Source organism: Emys orbicularis, chromosome 4 (assembly GCF_028017835.1).
Source record: "Emys orbicularis isolate rEmyOrb1 chromosome 4, rEmyOrb1.hap1, whole genome shotgun sequence".
Lineage (NCBI taxonomy): Eukaryota > Metazoa > Chordata > Testudines > Emydidae > Emys > Emys orbicularis.
In genome coordinates, this window is record NC_088686.1 from 26,049,987 (window position 1) to 26,072,453 (window position 22,467).

Sequence of the window (22,467 nt, forward strand, 5' to 3'; positions counted from 1 at the left end):
AGCAATCTGAGCTTTAGGTTGGTTTGCGCTACTTAGAATTTCTGATGTTGCAAGAAACTCTTTCCAATGGACTCTGAATATCTTTTGCAGGCATTTATTTGGGAATGAGTTGATCTTCTTATCAATTTCTGTTGTAGATTTCCATGACTCTGGTCCATAAAGGAGGACAGACATGATGCCTATGTTAAAAATTTATATTTTTGCCTGTTCCAAATCATGCTACTTTTCCAAATCTTTTCAAGGTTTTAACAGTTTTTTGCTGCTTTTTATATTCGTTGCTTGACATCTATCACCATCATTGTACATCTCACTCCCTAGATTGGTAAAATGAATGTCTTCAAGTGTTTCTTTGTCCTCTATAATGGTTACTTTTGGGACACTGATAGCCATATATTTTGTCTTCCCTCTGTTGATAAACAAACTACCTTGTTTTGCTGTGTCTGCCAAAAGCTGGGTCTTTTCTTCCATTAAGTGATGTGTTGAACTAAGCAGGACACGTCATCAGCAAAAATGAGGTCATTCAATTGTGTTTTATCATTGGCATTAACCTATACATCCTTGATTATTCTAATTATTTAGTTGGTATTCCATAATATACCCTAATTCTCTAAAGACCGTCTCTGGGTACAGTGTCAAAAGCCTTCTGGAAATCTACAAAATTTATCACAAGAAGTGCTTGCCACCTCACACTTTGTTCTATAATGCCAGTATGGTCTGCACATGATCTGGGTGGTCTAAAACCTGCTTGTTTCTGTCTAAGTTGTAGATCTATTTGTTTCTTGATATGTTCCAGGATGATGATGTACATGATTTTCACAGGCACTGAGAGTAATGTGCTTCCTCTCCGGTTATTGCAGTTGGTAAGGTCACCCTTCTTTCGCAATTTTACTATAAGGGCTCTCTTCCACTGGGTTGGGTTCTTTTAGTCATTCCATATTCTATCCAGACTTTCCATGTGGTTTTGGCAGGCTGTTTCATCACTTGCTTTAACCATTTCTCCAGCTGCTTTCCCATTTTTCAGTTTACTGATGGCTTTTCTAACTTCTTCCATTGCAATATCTCCTTAATCAATATGAAGCTCTAGTGCTAGGTCTTCATCACATATTTCTAGTAGGTCACTTGGACTTGGTCTATTTAAAACAACCTAAAAATGTACCACCCATCTTTCCCTTTTTTCTCTTCTGTACTAAGAGTCTTTCCATTTGCACCTTTAATAGGGCCTGTAGTAGTGCTAAAGTTCCTGTTAGCTCTTTGATTGTCTTACATAAGGTTGTCAGGGCACCTCTTTGGCTAGCATCTTAAGCCTCTTGACATTTTCTATCAGTATATGCCCTTTTATCTCTTGTAGCACTCCTCCGTTTCATCTCTCTATGTAGAACTCTGTATTCTTCTTGCCAATTGCTTGTCTCTTCACATGTCTTAGCATTCATGAGTTTTTGCATTATACTTCTCTTTTCCACTGCTGCCCAAGTAGCATTGCTAATCCATTCTTCCCTTTTAGATTTCGTTGTTATTTAAACTACCTTTGCATTTTCTAGATAGCACCCTTTGACGTTTTCCCACAGAGTATCAATGTCTTGGTTCTCTTTGGTTAATTCAATTAGAACACTGAATCTGTTCTTCAATTCAAGCTGAAAAGCGCTTTTTGTCTTTAGGTGTTTTAATTGTGTGCTGTTTATGCACGGTCTTCTTTTAATCTTCAACATCCTCTTTAACTTGATCTTCAAGTTTGCGATACAACAGTTATGGTCACTGCCCACATTTGCTCCCCTATGCACGAACATCTGCCAAAGAGCTGTGCAAGGTTCTTGAAATGCAGAAGTGGTCTGTCTGATTCTTGGTAGCACCATCTGGGGAGTTCCATGTCACTTCATGGATTTCTTTATGAGGAAATATTGTTCCACCTATCACTAGGTTGTTCACACTGCCAATTTCTATTGATCATTCACTATTTTGATTGATGTCCAAACCCCTGTCACACTTGCCCATAACTTTATCTAACCCATCATTGTTATTTCCAACTTTTGCATTTAAAACCACCTCTAGTCACTACGATATTATGTGTTGGGACCTTGGCTATCACATCCTGTAACAAATCATAAAAAGCATTTTTTTTTCTTCATCTGGCTTTTTTGTTGGTTGGTGCATAGCATTGTATGACTATTAGTCTGAAGAATCTAGTCTGAAACCAAGCTTTAATAATTCTTTCATCGCCTGATTCCTGCCCTGCCTCATTCAACATTAGGATTGCTATGCCAGCTTCAGTCTACCATCCACAGTCCTGGAATGGCAATGATCTTATTTGTTTCTCTATATAGTGTAATTTGTTTGAACCTGTCCATTTACACTCCCTGATTCCATGGACATCAAGAGGGAATCTATCCATTTCTTTAATTACTTGGGCAGCTTTAATAGCTTCGTACATTGTTCTCACATTCCAAAATCTGATTTTCATTATTGATCTGGTCTTGAGCAAGAGACTTCTCAGCACATGGGCTTTCTTTACAGTTTTGACCAACGTCTGTCATATTTGTCGCATGAAGTCGATCACTTGTTTGAGCCTGCTGCACACAGATATGGCTCCTGGTGTTCATTTCTGTAGTAGGTTTGTTTTTGTCTGATGAGGTTTCCAGCCCCATGCAAACCTTAGGTCCACGGCTCCTTATTCATTATTTGGAGCGGTCCACATATTTACACTTCCCCCATCCTCCACTTGAGGAATACGCTTGGTAGCTCTGGATGCTCCAAAGACCAAATGAGACATTGCATATTTATTAATGTATAATTTTATTGAGTGCATGATTATTTTGTAACAAATCACATTTGCACTGATTGAACTCTGTCCATGGAAAAATGGTATAATGTTGCTGCCAATAGTATTCAGAATTTTTTTTGCAACCTATATCGCTTAGTTGTTTGACTGAAACAGCTCTGAATTTAGCATGCTAATACCAGTTTGTAAGATTTTTGAAAGACCATGATGCCTCTTTGGTGCTGTGAGATTCTAAGGCGGTGTCCTGTTTTTTAGACAGTGTAGATTGAACTCAGGTCTGTTATACCAGTCTAAATCCAAACCACAGTGGAGTTTCTTGGGTTTATATTGTTGTAACCAAGAGGAGAAGTTGGACCAGTGAGTTGAGTGCTTTGCGGCGTTCCAGGAGAGTGGAACTCTGTGTGGCATTAATGCTGTTCAGTTAGGTAGATACCAAACATTGCTGTTGTATGGGAGAACTAGTTGCAAAAGGATGTCCATGCTTTCCCTCACCCTCCTCTGTGCGGTCCCATCAGAGCTCCCTTGTCCTTGGCACACCGATTCAGACATGTGACAGGGAGCAGTGTGGGACATGGCTGCAGGGAGAGGGATCCTCTTCCATTGGATAGACGTGGTATTTAGGACTGAATGGCAATGAAGCAGTTAAACTGTTTTTTATTAATCAAACGGGATATATAAGCCCTTTTTGTTGCTTAAGTAGATTTCACTAAACTGCCCTGAAGATACGGTTTATCTGACTAGTCTGTGTCTGAGCTATGTAGATGGGCTCTGCCTGGCTCCTGGACAGACCCAATGGTTAATTCATGGATTTCAATATTTACATGGCCAGCTGCTCAGTATGATTAATGGGAGGAAAATTAAATAATGCTGAAGGAGATTAGCATCTGGAATAAAGTCCCTCTGAATCTGAGATGGAAGATGCATCTTGTTTTCACTTGCTAATACCAAGGACCAGTGGCTCACTTCCTTCAGTAACAGCAGGGAAGAGATTAGCGGCATAAAGTAATAGTCTTCTATTCAAGATGTAAACTCTCTTTCCATAGCATCTGCCCGTACTTCCCTCTGTGGGATCCGTGTTCTCGTGTTTGTATCCTGTGGCAGGCATGATGCTTTGCACAGCTGGAAAGGAGCATAACATGACTTAGGTTAGTATGAAAGTGCGGCCATCTAAATGTGCAGGAGATGTGGATTTTTTATTTAAAAATAAATAAATCCTGCAATACGTCTGAATGGTGGGCACATGCTAATGAAGTGCCACCATTACTTAGGATGGCCAACTTTGACTAAAGCTATTTCAGGAGATTTCCCCCCCCCTAAAATGACATAATGTCATTTTCTTAAAATATCCTCTTAAAATCTCCTGGATTGCTTTCAATAGTCACCGGGAAATGGATGCCGATTCCAGGAGACTCCAGGTCATGACAACCCTACCATTACTGTGGGTCAAAGGCCACGCTGGTGAATAGACAAACCGGGAAGATAACTATTCAGAACAATTCCAAATAAACTGCCATATTCCTGGATGCTCTACTCAGAGAAAGGGGAGGAGATAATGGGATTGGGGACTCATGCATCGAACAGCAAGGATGCCAAAAAAAGAATGGGCTAAAGTTGGTCAAAAAAAGCACCTGTAGTTGGTTGTTGACCAGTCTCCCCTCCTAGGAGACACTTAATCTGGGTGTCTCCAGGTGATGCTATCACGAGAGGAATTGGTCCTCTTTATATGCACGCCATAGCAGAGGCAGGAGTGTGCTCCAGGCATGACTATATACAGTAAGAGAGAAAGGGGCTTCGAAGGGAGGGGGAAATGTCAGCTTAGAGTCATGTCATGCTTGGAATACACACTGCTCTGGCTCTTCCTTCCAAGCTTAACCCTTCTGTGCTCGCATAGCACAGAAAGGCATGTGCGAGTCCCAGCTCCGAATTGACAGCTTCCACAGCTTCATCAAGTAGGTGCTAACGATGATATTTATATTGATGGACCCAGAGAATTTTTGAGACCAACGATAGCAACCTATGCATCCGAAGAAGTGGGTTGTAGCCCACGAAAGCTTATGCTGAAATAAATTTGTTAGTCTCTAAGGTGCCACAAGTACTCCTGTTATTTTTGCGGATACAGACTAACACGGCTGCTACTCTGAAAGATAGCAACCTTATTTCTGATCCTCAAGGAGTCTGTCTCTAGGCCTTTTGTATATCAATGTAAGGACTAAATCTTGTGAGCAGCCTAATAAAGCAGAAAAAAATGGACATGGGCTCAAATAGATGTCCCCCATCTCTCATCGTTTTGGATCCTGCCTGAGCCCTACTGAGCAGGGTTTTCAGTTCAGCAATGTGGCTTTTCTGCATCTAGCACAGCTCCTGGTCTGATATGCTCCCAAAATGGGCCTCTTTTTTCCCTAGCAAGGTAGGTAAGACAAAGGAGAGGAACATTTTCAGCAAGATCTCTTGGCATTGCCACTTGGTGGGTGGTTGATGATGTGTTAAAGCTGAACTGTGAAATTTCACTTTCCATTTCTGAATGAATCAATTGAAGCTAAGAAAGTGGTGGTGGTAGTAGTTTATTGGGTTATTTTACCTTTGTTGTGCCTTGTGTTTATGGCATGCGTTTGCAAAGTTTCATTAATTGCTGTATAATCTGGTAAATGCAAATTTAATTTAGTTGCTAGCGCCGAGACAACACAATCTTTTGGGGTGTTTGTGTTTCAGGGCCAAGTTTTTAGTGGGCTTCCCTGATTCTCCAGCAGTATTTGCAGGCACATCCATTTGCACTTGCAAAATGAGTGATTGCACATGTATGCAAATCAGGTCTCACTGAGTGAGTCTTCAATTATATATGTAACTTTTACACCCTGCATGTGGTCATGATCACCGTCACATACACACACTTTTCATAAGCCCCTTTATCAACTGACTTTACATTGCACTTGTGAATGTAGCCAAGCTCCACATATACCAATGATTGTTTCCATAGTAGCTAATGTACCTCAGAGAAAGGGAAAGAGGAAAAGGATAAGTTGTATAATGTGTGATGGTGCAGTGTTGGAAAAATATTTCCTGCAGGTTTTGATTCCTATCAAGTCTCTAGGATTTTTAACCATATATAGAGCATGCAACAAAAAGGCAGCCAGCTCATTATTAATTCCTCTTCTCATGCAAAATAGAAGAACCATGCACAACAGAGAAGATTGAGATTTGCATCAAGGCACTAGACTCGGACTCCAGTGTTCTGGGTTCAATTTCTGACTCTGCCACTGAATTCCTGTGTGAACTTGGGCAAGTCACTGCATCTCGATGTGCCTCAGTTCCTAATCCTTAAAGTAGGGGTAATATTGTTTCCCTACCTCCTAGGATAAATTCACGAATGTATATGAAACTCCCAGATACTAGGGTGCCATAGAAACACCTAGAAATAAATCCAAACAGAGCAAAGCAAATCAAGTCACAAACAAAATCAATGACAAACAGAAATCTATCCACTTTTGTTTTATGTGAGTTGTATGGGGATACCTGCCTATTTCACTTGTAGTTTTCTTTGATCAGTCACATGGCAATCAACACTTCACAGCATCCCATGTGATCACAATTATTCTTGTTTTACTGCTGTTTGAGCTATTTGACCGTTTGGGCTTTTTTTTAATCTGGGGTTAAGTGCAAAATTCTGCTTGTTTTTTAAATCAATGATCAGTAGTAATAGAAAGCAATAAAAAGATGTGACATTCAGAAGCTTTGACATGTGGCCACAAGCTCCATTTCATTATTAACCGTCTAAAAAGTTCTCAGCTCCTGGGATCTCTGTGGACCATGACTGTCCAGTCAAGCAAAATCATTCTGATTCTGAAAGCTAGCTGATCTGTTCGGGAGCCAGTAGCACAATTCCTGGCAGTTCAGGACTAGACATCTTGGAACTGAAATAGTGGCTTGGGGTGGGCAGGTGAAGGGGCTGTTAAATGGATATAGCATTCACACTCAGAGTAATGAACTAAGAAGAATGAGATCTCCTGTCTTTTTCAAATCTGATGAGAAATGTTGGAAAAGTTGCTCATCACAATTCTTCTGTAGCTTTTGACTGCCAGAATGTATATAAAAAAATCTAGACTCCATTTTCCCCTGCCTTCCTGGCTTTTAACATTTTGAGAGTTTAATTAATCCTAAACATTCTGATAAAATAATCCTAAATAAGAGAACTGGCAACTTGCCCCTGCACTGCGGGACCCCAGAAAATGTACATTTCTAACCAGTCCTCATTTAGTACCCCTTTCTCCACATGGGTGATGTTGACACTTGGATTCTGGGAAGGAATGATAGAAGCGACCCTACGGCTATTATATAATGTGTTCACAAAATCAACAACTTGAAGCCACTGATGCAACAGAAATGTGCAATTGTTGTCCTGCTAAATTGGCACATAGACTTGCCTACTGTACCATAGAATTTAATGGGCCAGATTCTGCTCTCATTTATATAGATGTAAATCAGGAGTAACACCATTAAAGCCCACCTGGACCAAAGAGAATGAGAAGCTTAGCATCTAGTAATGACTTAGGCTCTTATTCACTTGTTCTGTGCTCAGTAGAGAGATGAGGCAGAAGGGTGTATTTTTCATCAGTTTAAATATAAAAATAGTCACATCCTGTTTGTTTTGTGAACTATTCTTTATTAACCTCTGAAAACAGCCCACAGGTCCCATGACAGGGTGGGGAATGTCTCCAGCTTCGGTTACAGACTGATATGAAAATCTAGCAAGTGGCTAAGTCAGCAAGACCTCTGACTAATGCAGTGTGCATATCCAAGAGAACCAACAGAGGAGAAGAAATTCAGACTGATACGAGCCTCACAACGCAGAATGTAGCATTCCTTGTCTGTGTAGACTGTGTCTGCTTGTAAGGCGATAAATAGATTAACCTGTTTGTGGCTGGGTGGCAATGGGCTGCTTCAATAGTGTGACCCTGGTTATAAAAGGGTAAGGAGGAAATAAAGGAAAGGGGCATAAGAGAGAAACAAGAGCAGTATGAGCTTAGATTACTGCAGAGATGGGAGCTGCAGAAATAGCAGGGCTCAGGCTATAACAGCCCTCCAAACAATATGGCTAATCTCCAGTCACAAGACTTCTACTACCACCTCTGTGCTGATGGCCTGAGTTTTCCCTCCATACTCCTGACCTTTTGCCCTCCATCCAGTCTCTCTCTCTCTCTCTCTCTCTCTCCCCAGTATCTCATCTTGCCGGCTGGATGACATGCAGCTCCTCATCTTTCCTTCTTGGCCCCTCCTTCCCTGCTCTCCTGCTGTTGACAATTCCACAATCCTTCCTGCAGAGCGGGGCTGCAATCTTGGGGTTATCTCTGACTCCTTCCACTTCTTCCCCCCCCCCCAACACACAATTGTTGCTGTCAGTAAATCTTGCCAGTTTTTCCTCTACAACATCCCCCAGATCTGGCCATTCCTCCTGCCAAGACTCTGGTCACCTCTTACCCTGATTACTACAGCCACCTCTTCTTGGGCTTCCTTGGCACTCACTCCAGCCCAGAAAGCCACTGTGGTTCTAAGTAAGTACTTATATGGCCCCCATTACCATAGTATCTGCACCTGATTATTTTTAAATGTATTTATCCTCACAACACCCCTGTGAGGTAGGCCAGTGCTATTATCCCCATTTAACAGTTGGGGAACTATGGCACAGAGAGACTAAGTGACTTGCCCAAGGTTACACCAGAAATCTGTGGTAGGGAGGGGAATTGAAGCCTGGTGTCCCGAGTCCCAAGTTAGATTCCTAACCACATCATTCTTCCTCCCAAAACTCTTCACTCTGACTAAATCTAGCTGTTTTTCACATCCCTGCACTGGCTTTCCCCCTCTTGCTCCCTATGAAATTCATGCTCCTCCTCACCTTCAGGAACTTACACAACCAGCTCTCCATCCCCCTCTCCATTCTTGTCTCCTCTGACGTTTCTCCTTGATGACTTCACTCTGTCAAGCTGATGCCCCTTTCGTGTTTTCCCTCCACTCCCACCTTTGTGCCTTCTTCGGTGCTGCCTCCTGTGCCTGAAACTCCCTTTTCAATGTTATGTTCACAGCACACAAACAGAGAAGTTAGATACAAACATATAAATCGCTTATTCTGGAGGGTTGCAACATAACACTACTTTATTTCTTCAAATCCAGAACCCTGACCACAAGTACCAAACTGAGAGAGAGGCAAAGCAGGCTGCTTCTGAAGGCAGCAACGCACAAATCACCTCACCTTGCTCTAGTCTGGCTCTTTGCAGACTGAGGCTAGGTCTACACTACCCGCCTGAATCAGCGGGTAGAAATCGACCTCTCGGGGATCGAATTATCGCGTCTCGTCGGGACGCGACAATCGATCCCCGAATCGACGCTCTTACTCCACCAGCAGAGGTGGGAGTAAGCGCCGTCGACGGGAAGCCGCGGAGGTCGATTTTGCCGCTGTCCTTACAGCGGGGTAAGTCAGCTGCGATACGTCGAATTCAGCTACGCTATTCGCGTAGCTGAATTTGCGTATCTTAAATCGACACCCCCCCTGTAGTGAAGACCTGCCCTGATTCAGATCACATGCTTCTCTACAGGGCTCCCTAGCTTGCAAGTAGGACCAGGAAACCCCTTACACTTGATAGCTTGTAATATTTAACACAGTTTTCAATACACCACATCCATCCCACGTCTCCATATTTACATATTCTCCTCCTCAAAACCCATCCTGAAGACTCACTTTGTGAAACTCTTTGCTACTCATTCACGCTGCTTTTAGTGTCCTGCTTTCCTCTTTCCTGCATTTGTACATTCTTCACTTAGTTTATGAGCTCTTTGGGTTGAGGATTTCATCGGTAAAGGGGTTTCCCCACTGACACTGCCATACAAATAATAATTATTAACACCAAGCCTAACCTGAGAATCAGTGATCATATTTGTCTTGGAAAGGAACCCATCCCAGAGTGAGGCTATGTTTAGGCAGAAGCGGGTCCCTTTTCTTTGTTACATCTCCATCATTTAACATTGTATTTTTAAGGACAAATGATCTGCTGGCATAAATGGGTACAACTCCACTGCCATTGACACCAGCAGAGAATCTGGCCCAATGTGTATGTATTTTTGAAATGATCCAAAATATACAATTTGTCTTTAAATCAAATGCAACTGAGGGTGTTGTAGAAAAAATAATAGTGGGGTTTTTTTTCATATGAGTGCAGTAAGCCATTGGACATGATCAAATATTTTGGAAACCATTTCTCTCTGTTCTTTATGGCTCATGTTTCCCTCACGCTCGTCTCCCATATTAGTTTTAAGAGTGGTTACAATCATAGCTCAAGGTAGTAGAACTATCAATGACTGACATAGGAAGAGAGAAAGATGCTATTGTGGAAAGGTGTGTCCATTTTGCTGCCACTTGTGGGAGACCTTTAATCTACTGGATTGTAGTTAGAAAGCCTTGTTTATATTTCCAGGGTGATAATGAAGATTCCTCTTGTAATGATCAGCAGGGTTGTATGTTAATATCTTGCACGGTGTTTACTGTGTTCTAGCCAAGGGGAGCTTTGGGAGGGATTTATGGCCACAGAGTCCCAATTCTTCTGCTTTTAGTTGTCATGAGATTAAGATCTAAATTGTATTAAGAAGAAAAGAGTGGTATTTTTGAAGCCAGAGGTTGGGAGAATGATACATATATTGATGCATTTGACCTTTATTGAAGACTGATTCTGCAGGCTTCCAAGAGCATTTAGCAGATCTCCATTCAAGATCCTGACAGAATCCTCTTTGTTGGCAGCTCTGGATTAAGTGGATCAGTCACTTACATTTTCCCCCCTTTATTATTTATTGTTAAAAGAGTTGGCTTGACAGCCTTGAAGATGAAAGTTCTCTGTTTATCTGTACGACATTCACAACCCCGGTGGGAGAAATGAATTTTTCCCTTATCCCCCACACTGAGATCCAACCCTGTGCTGGAGGGATCCGATGCAGAATGCAATGGTAGCCTCATCTCCATGCTCTTGCAACCTATTAATTCTCTCTTGAGATTTCCCACAAAGCTGCTAATTCTAATGCTGGTTCCTCTGATGCGTCCACCTGTCCAATAGAAAGTGAGGTGTGGGCCAACAACTCATTTCACAAAGGCCTCAGAAGAACCATTGGGGAAGACCAATACCTTGGTTAAATTCAGATCAGTGGTCTAGATATGAAAGAATCCCTGGTGATTCAGAGCCTAACAAACTGGGCCAAATCCAGTTCCTTTATCACATGTATATGAACATTTTTAAAAATAAAAACAAAACACTTGAAAAAGTAAAACATGGCAAGCTGGGGCTCACAGCTGAAATGCAGGAGCAATAAGAACAACCCACTGGCCTCTGCTTGGTATAAAAGATGATGGGAACAGACACTGTTTTTTTAATCTTAGAAAAGATGATAATGAAGACCCACATGCATTGTATGGGCAAAGCATTCGTGTGATGGTGTTACACATCACTCTGTCATCCTAATTTATTTTCACCGTCCAACAGTATAATTGTTCTTTGTGTTTCCTATGGGATGCGAAGACTAAATATGAGTTTGTCAATGGATTCATTGTTGGTTTCTCCGAGTATTACAGTGCAAATGCACAAATAAGAAGGACAGGAGGAGAGCATCTCACTGAATAAGGATATTGTATCTTGTGTTAGTCAAGAGAGAGACCTTGGAAAGGAAAGCCTATATCAAAAGTGCTTATCAAGCTGTTTGCATACTTGAATTCTTAGGAAAATAGCAATTTTTATATCTTTCCCCGTGGAATCCTAAACACAGTAGGAGTAGAGAGCATGTTTTGGAACTAATCCCCACCAACATCAAGTTTGGACATCTGTTTATCTTTAGGTTACCATCCAATCCTTCTTATAGCTGAAGATGGGTACATGATGCCCATTTGAAAATGTTGCCAAGAAACCAATAAAAACTGATGCCAACTATTATTTTCATGCCAGATGCTCTATAACTTCTTAGTAAAAGCTAGGCGGTGCCTGAAAGTTATCATGTTTGCAATGTTTTTTCTATGGAAAGGTTGGAGAACTCTTTTGGCTTTGTCTAATGCACTGAAGTTTCACCAATTAACTAAAATTGTTTCTTGAACTGGTTTAGCTAAACTGGTACAAGTCCCCATGGGGAAACCCTTAAATTGGTTGACACTTGGCTTATATGAATTAAGCTACAAAAGAGTCAGCTGGTGTGTGTCCACATAGGGGTTTGCACTGGTTTAATTAAATTCAGTTTAAGACCTGCTTTTAGTTAAAATGATGTAGCTTTTGTGTGCAGATAAAGCCTTTGTCTTTGCCAGAGGCTGGTGGAGAGTTAGATTTGAGGTAGTATTGATGCAGTTTTGATCTTCCTAGGTATTTTCTTCCTCTCATTTAAAGAACTCAGTTAAAAATACTTAAAAAGTGTGTTTTTTACTTATTGTTTCAACAGGGCCCAGCTCGTATGACTCCTGATCTTGCTTCCTCTCCTGTGGCAGGATATGTCCCTGTGGGTCAGAAACCGGAGGCTGTGGTGCATGCTATGAAGGTAGGTCTGCATTCAACCCATATGTCGCATTGCTCCTGCATACAACAACTGTAGAAACATCATCTGGCATTTTCTCTAATGATGGAATCATAGTAATCAGAGATGGAAGAGAACTATTCAGCCAGATTATTACTGACCAGCAGTCATGCCACCTCAAGCAGTTACCTTGTCAACCAGCTAAGCAAGTTCAAGTGTGGCCAGCTTATGGTTGGGAGACCTGCAGGGAAAAGTAACAATATTACAAGCTGGTTACCTTTTGAGTTCCTCCGTTCTGACTGAACCAATGCCCCAAGGTGGCTTTAGGAAGCATTGGGTGCCACTTCAGAATGAGATACATACCAAAGGTCTTATACACTTTGGTCATTGAAAATCCTGTGGCAGTTCTCATAAGAGTAGGGAGCATTTTATGTAATTCTGTAACAAACCGTGGCTTCATACACATGTAGACACCTGATTTGTCCCTTGGGGTCGAAACTAGGACCCTACCACTTGAGGTAAAGGAGAACTTTTGACTTGGTAGCAAGTGGTAAAGTCACTAGGGCCAGCCTCTACAAGGAGAAATTCACTTGACATGTACTAGGCTGGTGTGGTACATGTTTCCCCTTGTCCTGAGTATCTAAGATCCATAGAAATTGCAGTCTGGTGGTGTCATTGTATAATGAACCATGGCTACATACACACAGATCACATAGCTGTCTGTGGGGATCAGGACCAGGGCCTCCAGCACTAAAAAACTAAAAGGCCTTTAACATTTGAGCAGGTTGTGTAGTTGCTGGTACCACCAACAGAAGGAGACATGACCACTCACACTACAATCCCATTCTGCCTATATGTATTTCTCCTGTAGTTTCTGGATAAGGTGACATTCTTTGTTTCCTGACCTAAATGGTTCTGTGCTGTTGACAGATCATAGAATCATAGAAGATTAGGGTTGGAAGAGACCTCAGGAGGTCATCTAATCCAACCCCCTGCTCAAAGCAAGACCAACCCCAACTAAATCGTCCCAGCCAGGGCTTTGTCAAGCCAGGCCTTAAAAACCTCTAAGGATGGAAGTTTCATCACCTCCCTAGGTAACCCATTCCAGTGCTTCACCACCCTCCTAGTGAAATAGTTTTTCCTAATATCCAACCTAGACCTCCCTCACTGCAACTTGAGACCATTGCTCCTTGTTCTGTCATCTGCCACCACTGAGAACAGCCTAGCTCCATCCTCTTTGGAACCCCACCTTCAGGTAGTTGAAGGCTGCTATCAAATCCCCCCCTCACTCTTCTCTTCTGCAGACTAAATAAGTCCAGTTCCCTCAGCCTCTCCTCATAAGTCATGTGCCCCAGCCCCCTAATCATTTTCGTTGCCCTCCGCTGGACTCTCTCCAATTTGACCACATCCTTTCTGTAGTGGGGGGCCCAAAACTGGATGCAGTACTCCAGATGTGGCCTCACCAGTGCCGAATAGAGGGGAATAATCACTTCCCTCTATCTGTTGGCAGTGCTCCTACTAACATAGCCCAAAATGCCGTTAGCCTTCTTGGCAACAAGGGCACACTGTTGACTCATATCCAGCTTCTCGTCTACTGTAATCCCCAGGTCCTTTTCTGCAGAATTGCCGATTAGCCAGTCAGTCCCCAGCCTGTAGCAGTGCATGGGATTCTTCCGTCCTAAGTGCAGGACTCCGCACTTGTCCTTGTTGAACCTCATCAGATTTCTTTTGGCCCAAACCTCCAATTTGTCTAGGTCACTCTGGATCCTATCCCTATCCTCCAGCATATCTACCTCTCCCCCGAGTTTAGTGTAATCCGTGAATTTGCTGAGGGTGCAATCCATCCCATCATCCAGATCATTAATGACGATGTTGAACAAAACTGGCCCCAGACCAACCCCTGGGGCACTCTGCTTGATACCGGCTGCCAGCTAGACATCAAGCTATTGATTACTACCTGTTGAGCCCGACGATCTAGCCAGCTTTCTATCCACCTTATAGTCCATTCATCCAATCCATACTTCTTTAACTTGCTGGCAAGAATACTGTGGGAGACCATATTAAAAGCTTTGCTAAAGTCAAGGTATATCACATCCACTGCTTTCCTCATATCCACAGAGCCAGTTATCTCATCATAGAAGGAAATCAGGTTGGTCAGGCATGACTTGCAGATGGTGAATCTATGTTGACTGTTCCTGATCACCTTCCTCTCCTCCAAGTGCTTCAAAATGGATTCCTTGGGGACAGTTGCCAGGCTCCACCCTAAACTATACCTGCATTTCATCTGTGGATGAAATTATTCCTGATGTGTGTGTGTGTGTGTGTGTGTGTGAGACAGAGAGAGAGAGAGATACAAACACCATGGGTCAGATTTCTAGATAGTGTGCACTGATTTATAGCAGCTGAGGATTTAGTCCGGTGGTTGTGTGCATGTTTATTTGTAAGCTTCTTTGGGGTCAGATCCACAGCTGGTGTAAATCAGTGTAGCTCCATTCACTGAGGTGAAATGCATATGCCATATTATATGTTACAGAACCATGTGATAAATGAATTTAACATGCACCTTTGACCTCCTTACCTGCCCACTGTTCATCAATCCAGCTCTGCTAGGGGGAATGTAATTTAAATTTAAATGGAAGTAATAGAAAATATAGTAACTATTCTCCCTTTGAGACTCATGTATCTGAAAGATCGCTGACTGATAGAATCAGATATGGAAGTTTTAATTAATCTACCCCAAAGTTGCCCTGGACATTTACCTTGTGGATACAGCCAGAGTTTGCTTTATAGCAAGATATTTCTGGTGGTCTGCACTGGGATTTGATTGTACAGGTTGTGTTGCTTTCACAGCTGAGAATCGGAGGCGTACTGATTCCAAACAAGCTTGTTCAAAGTGTGAGTCAGCTGGATCTATAATTAATCAATTCCTTCCTTTTTAATAGAAAAATAGACATTTTATTTGTCAGGGCTGGTATGTCTTTCACATGCTCCATTAATCTAGGTAAAGTTAATGTTTGTGCACAAATTCCACTGGTCCCAGATATATTGGTTAAACTAGTGGTTGGTACATTTTAAAAAGTAGGTTAAGGGCCCTAAGAGAATGACCTAGTTTTATAACTGAAACATTTAGCATACAGCAGGATTTCTGTGCTTGAACAAACCAATGAATAATCTAGGCTAGTATCCTGTTTCTAGCAGTGGTCAGTGCTGGATGCTTCAAGAGTGAAATCCATCCTTGTAATGAATCTAATCCTGTAGTTCATTTGCATGCTTACACTTATGCACACACAAATATACCTGCTGTAAGGGTGTATGTGTTGTATGTGTATTCCTTTAGCATAAAAAAGAGGCAACATGGTGAGTGGTTTAAAAATCGTATTTCCAGGAGTCTGAGGTGACCACGTTATGCGTGAGTAACAAAGCCATGAATGAGTTATGTAGGTCATCCCAAACACATGTCAGTAAAATGACTATTTAGTGTCCTAGCATGCTGTGCTTTTATTCATGCAACAGATTTGACAGAAAAAGCTATTTTAAAAATGTTTTAGAAGGTTTTTAATATATTGGTGCTATTTTTGTGTGTCTCCACCTATAAAGGCAGGTGGCTTTAATACCATGAACCCTACTGTCTGGACATCAGAGAAAAGGAAAAATTCTTTTTAGCAACCTCTAAGCATTATCTAAAATCAGGTTTTTATACATAAAAATAATGCGATTTTAACAAGACATTGTCAACTGGATAGGAGGCAATGAGTCAAGAAAATGAGTTACAAGTAACTTCAGATATTCCACTTCTCCCTGAGCCCCCTGACAATTTTTGTGCTTTTACAATCACATTTTCCTATTTGAAAATGCCTTTCTCTCCCTTGTTGCTGTGTAAAAGACCCACCGGCACAGTAGGAGAAAATGAATGGCTAAGGCCCCCAGTCCTGCAAACGTTTACACGTGGGAGTAACTGCATAAGTATCACGGTCCAACTGACTGTTACAAGAGAGAGAATTAAACTGATTACATTCACATAGGAGGAGACAGTCCCTGCCTTGAGGAGTTTACATTGGAAGGCCTGGTCCACTCCTGCCCAAAGGTTTTTTTGTACCAATTTAACTTCTTTAGTTAGGGGTGTGATTTGTTTACAGGCATAGTTACAGCAGTACAACCCTTAATATGGATGCAGGTATAGCGGAGGCTTATACCAGTATAGTTTATTCATGTACGTTCACGGGACTAAGCTATACTGATATGAGCATCTTTACCTGGTAGAACTGCATTCATGCTGCTTTAACTATACCGGTTTCAAACCAACATAGGTAAAGTGGGTGTAGACAAGTGCTAAAGCTCTGCTCCTGTCCCTGATAGTCCATGGCTTGAGTGCTGCACCCATTGAAGGGAATGCATCTCTTTGTGGGAGCAGCAGTTTATAGGATTGGGGATGTGGCAGGCCACGTCATTTTAAATACTAGCTAGTGTTCTTGCAGAAGATGTAATTGATCTTTGAGAAGTATAATACTTTGGCAATCTGTTTGTTTGTAGGTCCTTGAAGTCCATGAAAATTTGGACAGGCAGATGCAAGATAACTTTGAAGAAGACCTGAGTGAAAAGGAGAAAGCAATTGTTCGTGAAATGTGCAATGTAATAACTCTTTATTTGTAGTATTTTATATAGTGTTATTTTGGTCCTAATGTTTTGTAGCATCTGTTCTGTGTGTGAGCCTTGTTTGAAACCCACAGAGAAATTCAGTCATAAGGAAAAGTTAATTGAAGCTCTGATAAATTCTGTATGGGCAGGACCAAATGTCAAATACCTGAACATTTAATTTGATGCATTTGCACAGAAGAAACCTAGGGCTGAGCTGTCTTAAAGGATACAGACACCACCTGCCCCACTCATTTCCTGGGAGAGAGTGGCTTATCCTATTAGGGCTGATTGACAGTTATGCAACTGTCTTTACCTTGCTAGGAGGTTTCAGTTTTCAGCCCTGTGTACTGATCTTGATTTGTAAGCAGAGGTCCCCTGGATGTCCCTGAGAATTATATGGTCAATTAAAAGCATAGGTTGGTCCTTTTGCCTTAATTTATATGTTTTAGGGTATTTAAAGTCATAGAAATTGAGTGACCATAATCTGATGTCAGAATTAGAATCCTCTTGTTTGAATCCAGTAGGGGTGATTACATGTGATTTTTGGCACCCGCTAACATGTTTGGCCTAGCAACCACATTGTATACGGAGGTTGCCACATATTGTAAACTGAGCATTTATGCCAGAACTTTGCTCTGGCTGAGGTGTGGCTGCTTGCTACTGCTGCTCTACTACCTTTTATTCCAGGCAGAATGATCTAATAAGAAAAATGACTTGGGTACACACTGCGGATGAAAAGTGAGCTTTGTATTGCTGTTAAAACATTGCTCAAGCTGAGAGTCACGTGTTTTGGAGGATTTTCTGCTTGACAGTGCAGTGTTTCCCAGAGCAGGGACCCCTGTGGAGTATTCTCTTTGAAATCCATATTGCAAGTCAGAATATCAGTGGGGCCTTTTTCATGCACGAGAATTGCAGAGGAAGCAAAACTCTCTGCAAAATTTTTGAATATGTCGGTGACGGTGTGTTTCAAAACCACTGGAATGGCACAATGGTGCAGAAATGTGATACGACTTTATTTATGGAAAATATGAATGTATTATTTTGGTGACTGAATTTTTACAATGATGATGTTGGGCAGGAAGACCAGAAACTGTTCAGTGTGGATTTTCTTTCTTTCCCCACCCAAAGCATGAACAGATTTAAAGAGCTAGCCCCAAATTTGCCCCTACATAACCCCACCCCGTCAAAAAACAGGGTTTAAAAAAAAACTTTTTAATTCCTGAATATACAAATGCTATAGTTAATCCCCTGCAGAACATGAAGTGCTTCACTTTAATGCTCCAGGATTGTAGGTAAATCCCTGCATTGAATAACAGTGAGCTCTTGGTTTGGGGGGTTTGTTTGGGTTTTATTAATGCCACTTTCTTCTAGCAGAAGGGCAGATGGAATGGCAACTCCAGGACGGCACCTCAGCAAACTGTGGGTTGGATGCTGGGTATTTGTAGAGATAAACTGGAAGTGGCTTTTAGATCTACAGCAACATCCTTCTCAGAAATGTTGCTAATTCTTGTCACTTCCTCTCTTGCTTTCCTTGTGAGAGACCCACTTTCCCCATTGGTCCTCTGCTCTGTGTTAGCCATTCATAAAATCTGCTTTTAAAGGAAATAGTATCTGAACTGGATGGGATCTTTTTGGGATGATATCTATTGAAAGGAAATGTCACTTTTGTAAGAATGCCAGTGTTTGGTCTAGCATTGAACTTCGCTTCTGAACCTAATGTATTAGGTTTATATCACTACCTATGGCATAACTAGTTCTAATTTCAAGAGAGAGAAGATGAACACTTCAAATCCTTTAAATTGTAATTTGGTGCACAAGTGCCATCTAATGGTCATGTGTAGAACTGCAACTCTGGTTTGGAAACTGCCTATTTTGACTTCCAGACAAATAATGTAGCTCAACTGCAATCTTTCCCCCCCCTTTCTCACAGGTTGTCTGGCGAAAATTGGGTGATGCAGCAAGTTCCAAACCATCCATCAGGCAACACCTTTCAGGAAACCAGTTCAAGGGGCCATTGTAGGAACATCATACTGAAAACTAGAAGCAACTCTATAAAGAATCAGAGAGGAAGAGAGCTCTGTTTCTAGCAGCCGGTTTGGATTTTTTTTTTGTAACTGTCTATAGTGTAAATATGGCAGCTAAAGGCTTAGCCTCCAGGCTATGATCTGGAACCAATGTTAAATGGGTTAACCATCCTATAATTGCAGACTTGTGTCACTTGTATTGTAGTGCAAACCTGCTTTGTTGTATGGTCTCTATGTAGAATTACCTAACAAGAGAATTTCTAGGAGGAAAAATGGAACCCTAACCCGGAGAAGTTATTTTGTATTGCTTCTGCCCACCTGCTCATTAATTGATTCATAACAAGGCTGGTGGCTCTATGCAGCATGTTTTTGGATTCTCCCAAGGAAACAAAAATCTGAATCAGGTGGCTTATTGGCTGTCCCTTTACTGAGTTGCTAAAATTGCTTGAAGGTCCTTATTTTTGGAGGATGATATGCAACTGTTTTCAAGAGCTGTCATATAAAATACTTTGTGGAATGATAAAACACTGAAAGCACCTTGTATGTTGTACCGTATTGACCATGACACAGGTCCATAGCAGGTATGCAGAATAGCCTGAGCCTCCATTTCAGCTGCTAGTGATGTGATTTTAATGGAACAAATGATACTGCAGTCATAATGTGAATAATTTTAAGTCATGTAGCCACAATCCAGTATGAATATGGTAACACTGTTCCTGTAAAGCTCTTACTGTTAAATACTTAGGTAAGAACAGCTTTCCCACCAATGTGGCTTACCGTTTCGCCAAGAGAGGTTTCTCTCTTGGATCCTAGTATTTCAGTCTCGACATTCACTCACATAATAAGGATTTGTTTTTTAATGTCCTTGTTGAAATACTGAACTAAATTGGTTACTTCATGATGTAATCAAAGCAACAGCCATTCAAAGCTGCGTAAATGCTATATCAACAGAAGCTGTCAAATGAGGCTGCTGCTGCCATTTAAGCTTTATTTTTGTTAAACCAAAATGGAGTGTTTTTTCCTTCTAACTGCTGTATATAAAAATAATGGGACTTATATTTTGGTATTGTGGAGTAGCTGCTTGTGGAGCTGTAGTAAGAGGTTGACCCCTTTCGGTTCCATCTGGTCACAAGATCTGGCCCTGTATTTCATGAGATGTTCTTTCCCTTTCCCCCCCCAATAGTCTACAGGAAACTGGACTCAGTTAGTAAACCTGCCATTGTAAAATAAAATAATCTTAACAATAGGTGCATGTAGATTCAATGCCACCTCTTCAAAAATGGCATTGGTTTTGGTGCTTAGTTTGAAGCTTTAATGACTTCAGATGATGTCACTTTAGAAAAATCAGTCACAGTTACCTGAATCAGTTGGCGGTTGTTACGATTAGATACATTTGTTTTGCATTAGCTGAGTTCTTGACTCTGATTAGCATGAAACACCTACAAATAACTATGATGTCAGTCCTGCAGGTTCTAACACAAGTGAATAGTCCCACTGTCTAATAAGCCTACTTGCCTGAATAAGGAATTTGCAGGATTGAGCAATAAAGAAACAGAGAAGGAATATAAACAAAATAAAAATTAAGCAGTAAGTCACTAAGTAGGTAGAATAAGAATGGGCCCTGGTAGCTGAGATCAGTGAGTTATTAGAAACTCCCTCAACAGCAGTTCACTTCCCCCTAAAGGGTACCTCAGCTGTGTCAGCCACTATTGAGCTGACTAACTGTAACTCTATACTAGGTTTATGCAGTCTGTGTAGCCTGGCAGAAACTAGCCTAGAAAATGGCACACTGTCTGTCTTTTAAGAGTTGACCTCTAGAGCACTCTGAATTTTCTCTTCCTAGCTTTTCATTTTGACCATTTTCAGCCTATTACTGTCTATACTATTCATCAGTTTTTCTTTCTTGCTCAACTATTTTCTTCATATAAAGGGGAGGGAAAAAGCATGTTTTTTTCCTTCCAGAATAAGGCAGCAAAGAAAGGTTTAATTTCCCCTCTGAGCTACAAAATGTATATATGGCTGCTTAATCCATCAACTTGAAAGGCCATTGTAATTATGCCAGTGTCCAAACTCTGGATTGAGTGTTAGGGGGCAGAATTGATTTACCTCAGCAAATTTCAACTAAAGCAGAAGTGTTGCCAGTAAAGCCTGTAGAGTGTTAATAGTATTGATAATGTGCTTGCTGGCCTCTGAGTAGATTAGCCTAACAAATAAGCATTTAATGATCCCTCCCTCTCAACAGAACTGAGAGCTAAACTAGCCAGTTGACTTCTCTCACTGGTTCTGACCTACTCATCCAAATTTATTCTTAATCAGATATAGCTATCACAAGCCATTTTGTGGCTTGAAGCGTTGTCCATATTCTGGTTTCATCTGCAGATCTCAAACTCTTAAATAAAGGGGAAACAGCACTAAACCTGAGGTGTGTTGTATGGCTGTACACCCCAGAGAGCTGGCTTAGAAGACAGCCAGTCTTTTAGTTAAACCACTGAAGGATCCTTTATACTAGTAGGGTAAAACTATATTTTGTATGATTCTACTTGGCAGCATAAGCCCCAAATGCAAGATGTGCATTGTTGATTTTATAGAAGTACATGAAAGTTAGTGCTGCATGTATTTTTTTTAAAGTTTGCTACTCTTTGTATTTAGCTCCATTTGAGCTAAAAAAAAAAAAAAAAAAAAAGTGTCTTCCTGGGGGAAAAAGACACTCAATGACATTACAGAATGACTTGGGTGCTAAACTTTCAGTTGTCTAAAAAGATGTTTTATATGCACATTTAAATTCACTCTTTACTATGCTCTAGGTCTACTGTGAAAACTACCTGAAAAACTTTGTATAGTAAGTTTGAGGGAAACCCTCCCCAAAATGGTGGCCATTAAGTCAATATACATGGGGCTACTGTCCCCAGTCTATTTAGAGGCTGCAAATTCTGCAGCCCTGAGACAAACAAAGCTTCCATTGCCTTCAAGTGGCGTTTTGCTTGCCTTAGGAAAGCAGAATCAGGCCCTTAAGTTTTCTTTGAGTGAAACAAGCATTTTGAAATGCTGTGGTGTAACCAACTTCAGGTGGCTCGTTGCACCTTTAATAAGACTGCTGAGCCCACCCTTGAGAATGGCACATTTTTATCCAAATATTATTAGACATAAATCAGTGTTAAAGTGACCTTTTATCTTTTTAGAAACTGGGTGGGGAAAAAGTACTACTGATCTTTTTCAAAGTGCATGACTGTAAAGTGATAAAATTGTATATTTTTCATAATGTGGGGAAAGTCTATTTGAACTGCTTTGGGAAATCAGTTTGAAGTTTGATTTCTGTTAAACCTGTGATCTTACAGCCCTCCTGTATATGATTTACAAAAGAAACTGGAATAAATTAGCACCCACTGTTGTGTACATAGCAAAATCTTTAGACATTAGCACACATTTATACCTTTTATTGAACCACTTTGACTTTTTGGGGGGGAGAAAAAATAGTAATCAGATTTTTTTGATATGTGTAAAACATTCATTTGA

At 41.1% G+C, this 22,467-nt stretch overlaps 1 protein-coding gene across 1 annotated transcript in view; it reads left to right on the forward strand.

The window, feature by feature from the left end:
* Positions 1-18,950, forward strand: part of CCDC85C (coiled-coil domain containing 85C) — a 156,318-nt gene extending 137,368 nt beyond the window's left edge. Inside the window, exons 4-6 of the mRNA XM_065404104.1 lie at positions 12,224-12,319; positions 16,826-16,924; positions 18,861-18,950. Of these exons, the coding sequence (XP_065260176.1) occupies positions 12,224-12,319; positions 16,826-16,924; positions 18,861-18,950 (285 nt within the window). The remainder of the gene's footprint in view (positions 1-12,223; positions 12,320-16,825; positions 16,925-18,860) is intronic.
* Positions 18,951-22,467: the final 3,517 nt, after the last annotated feature.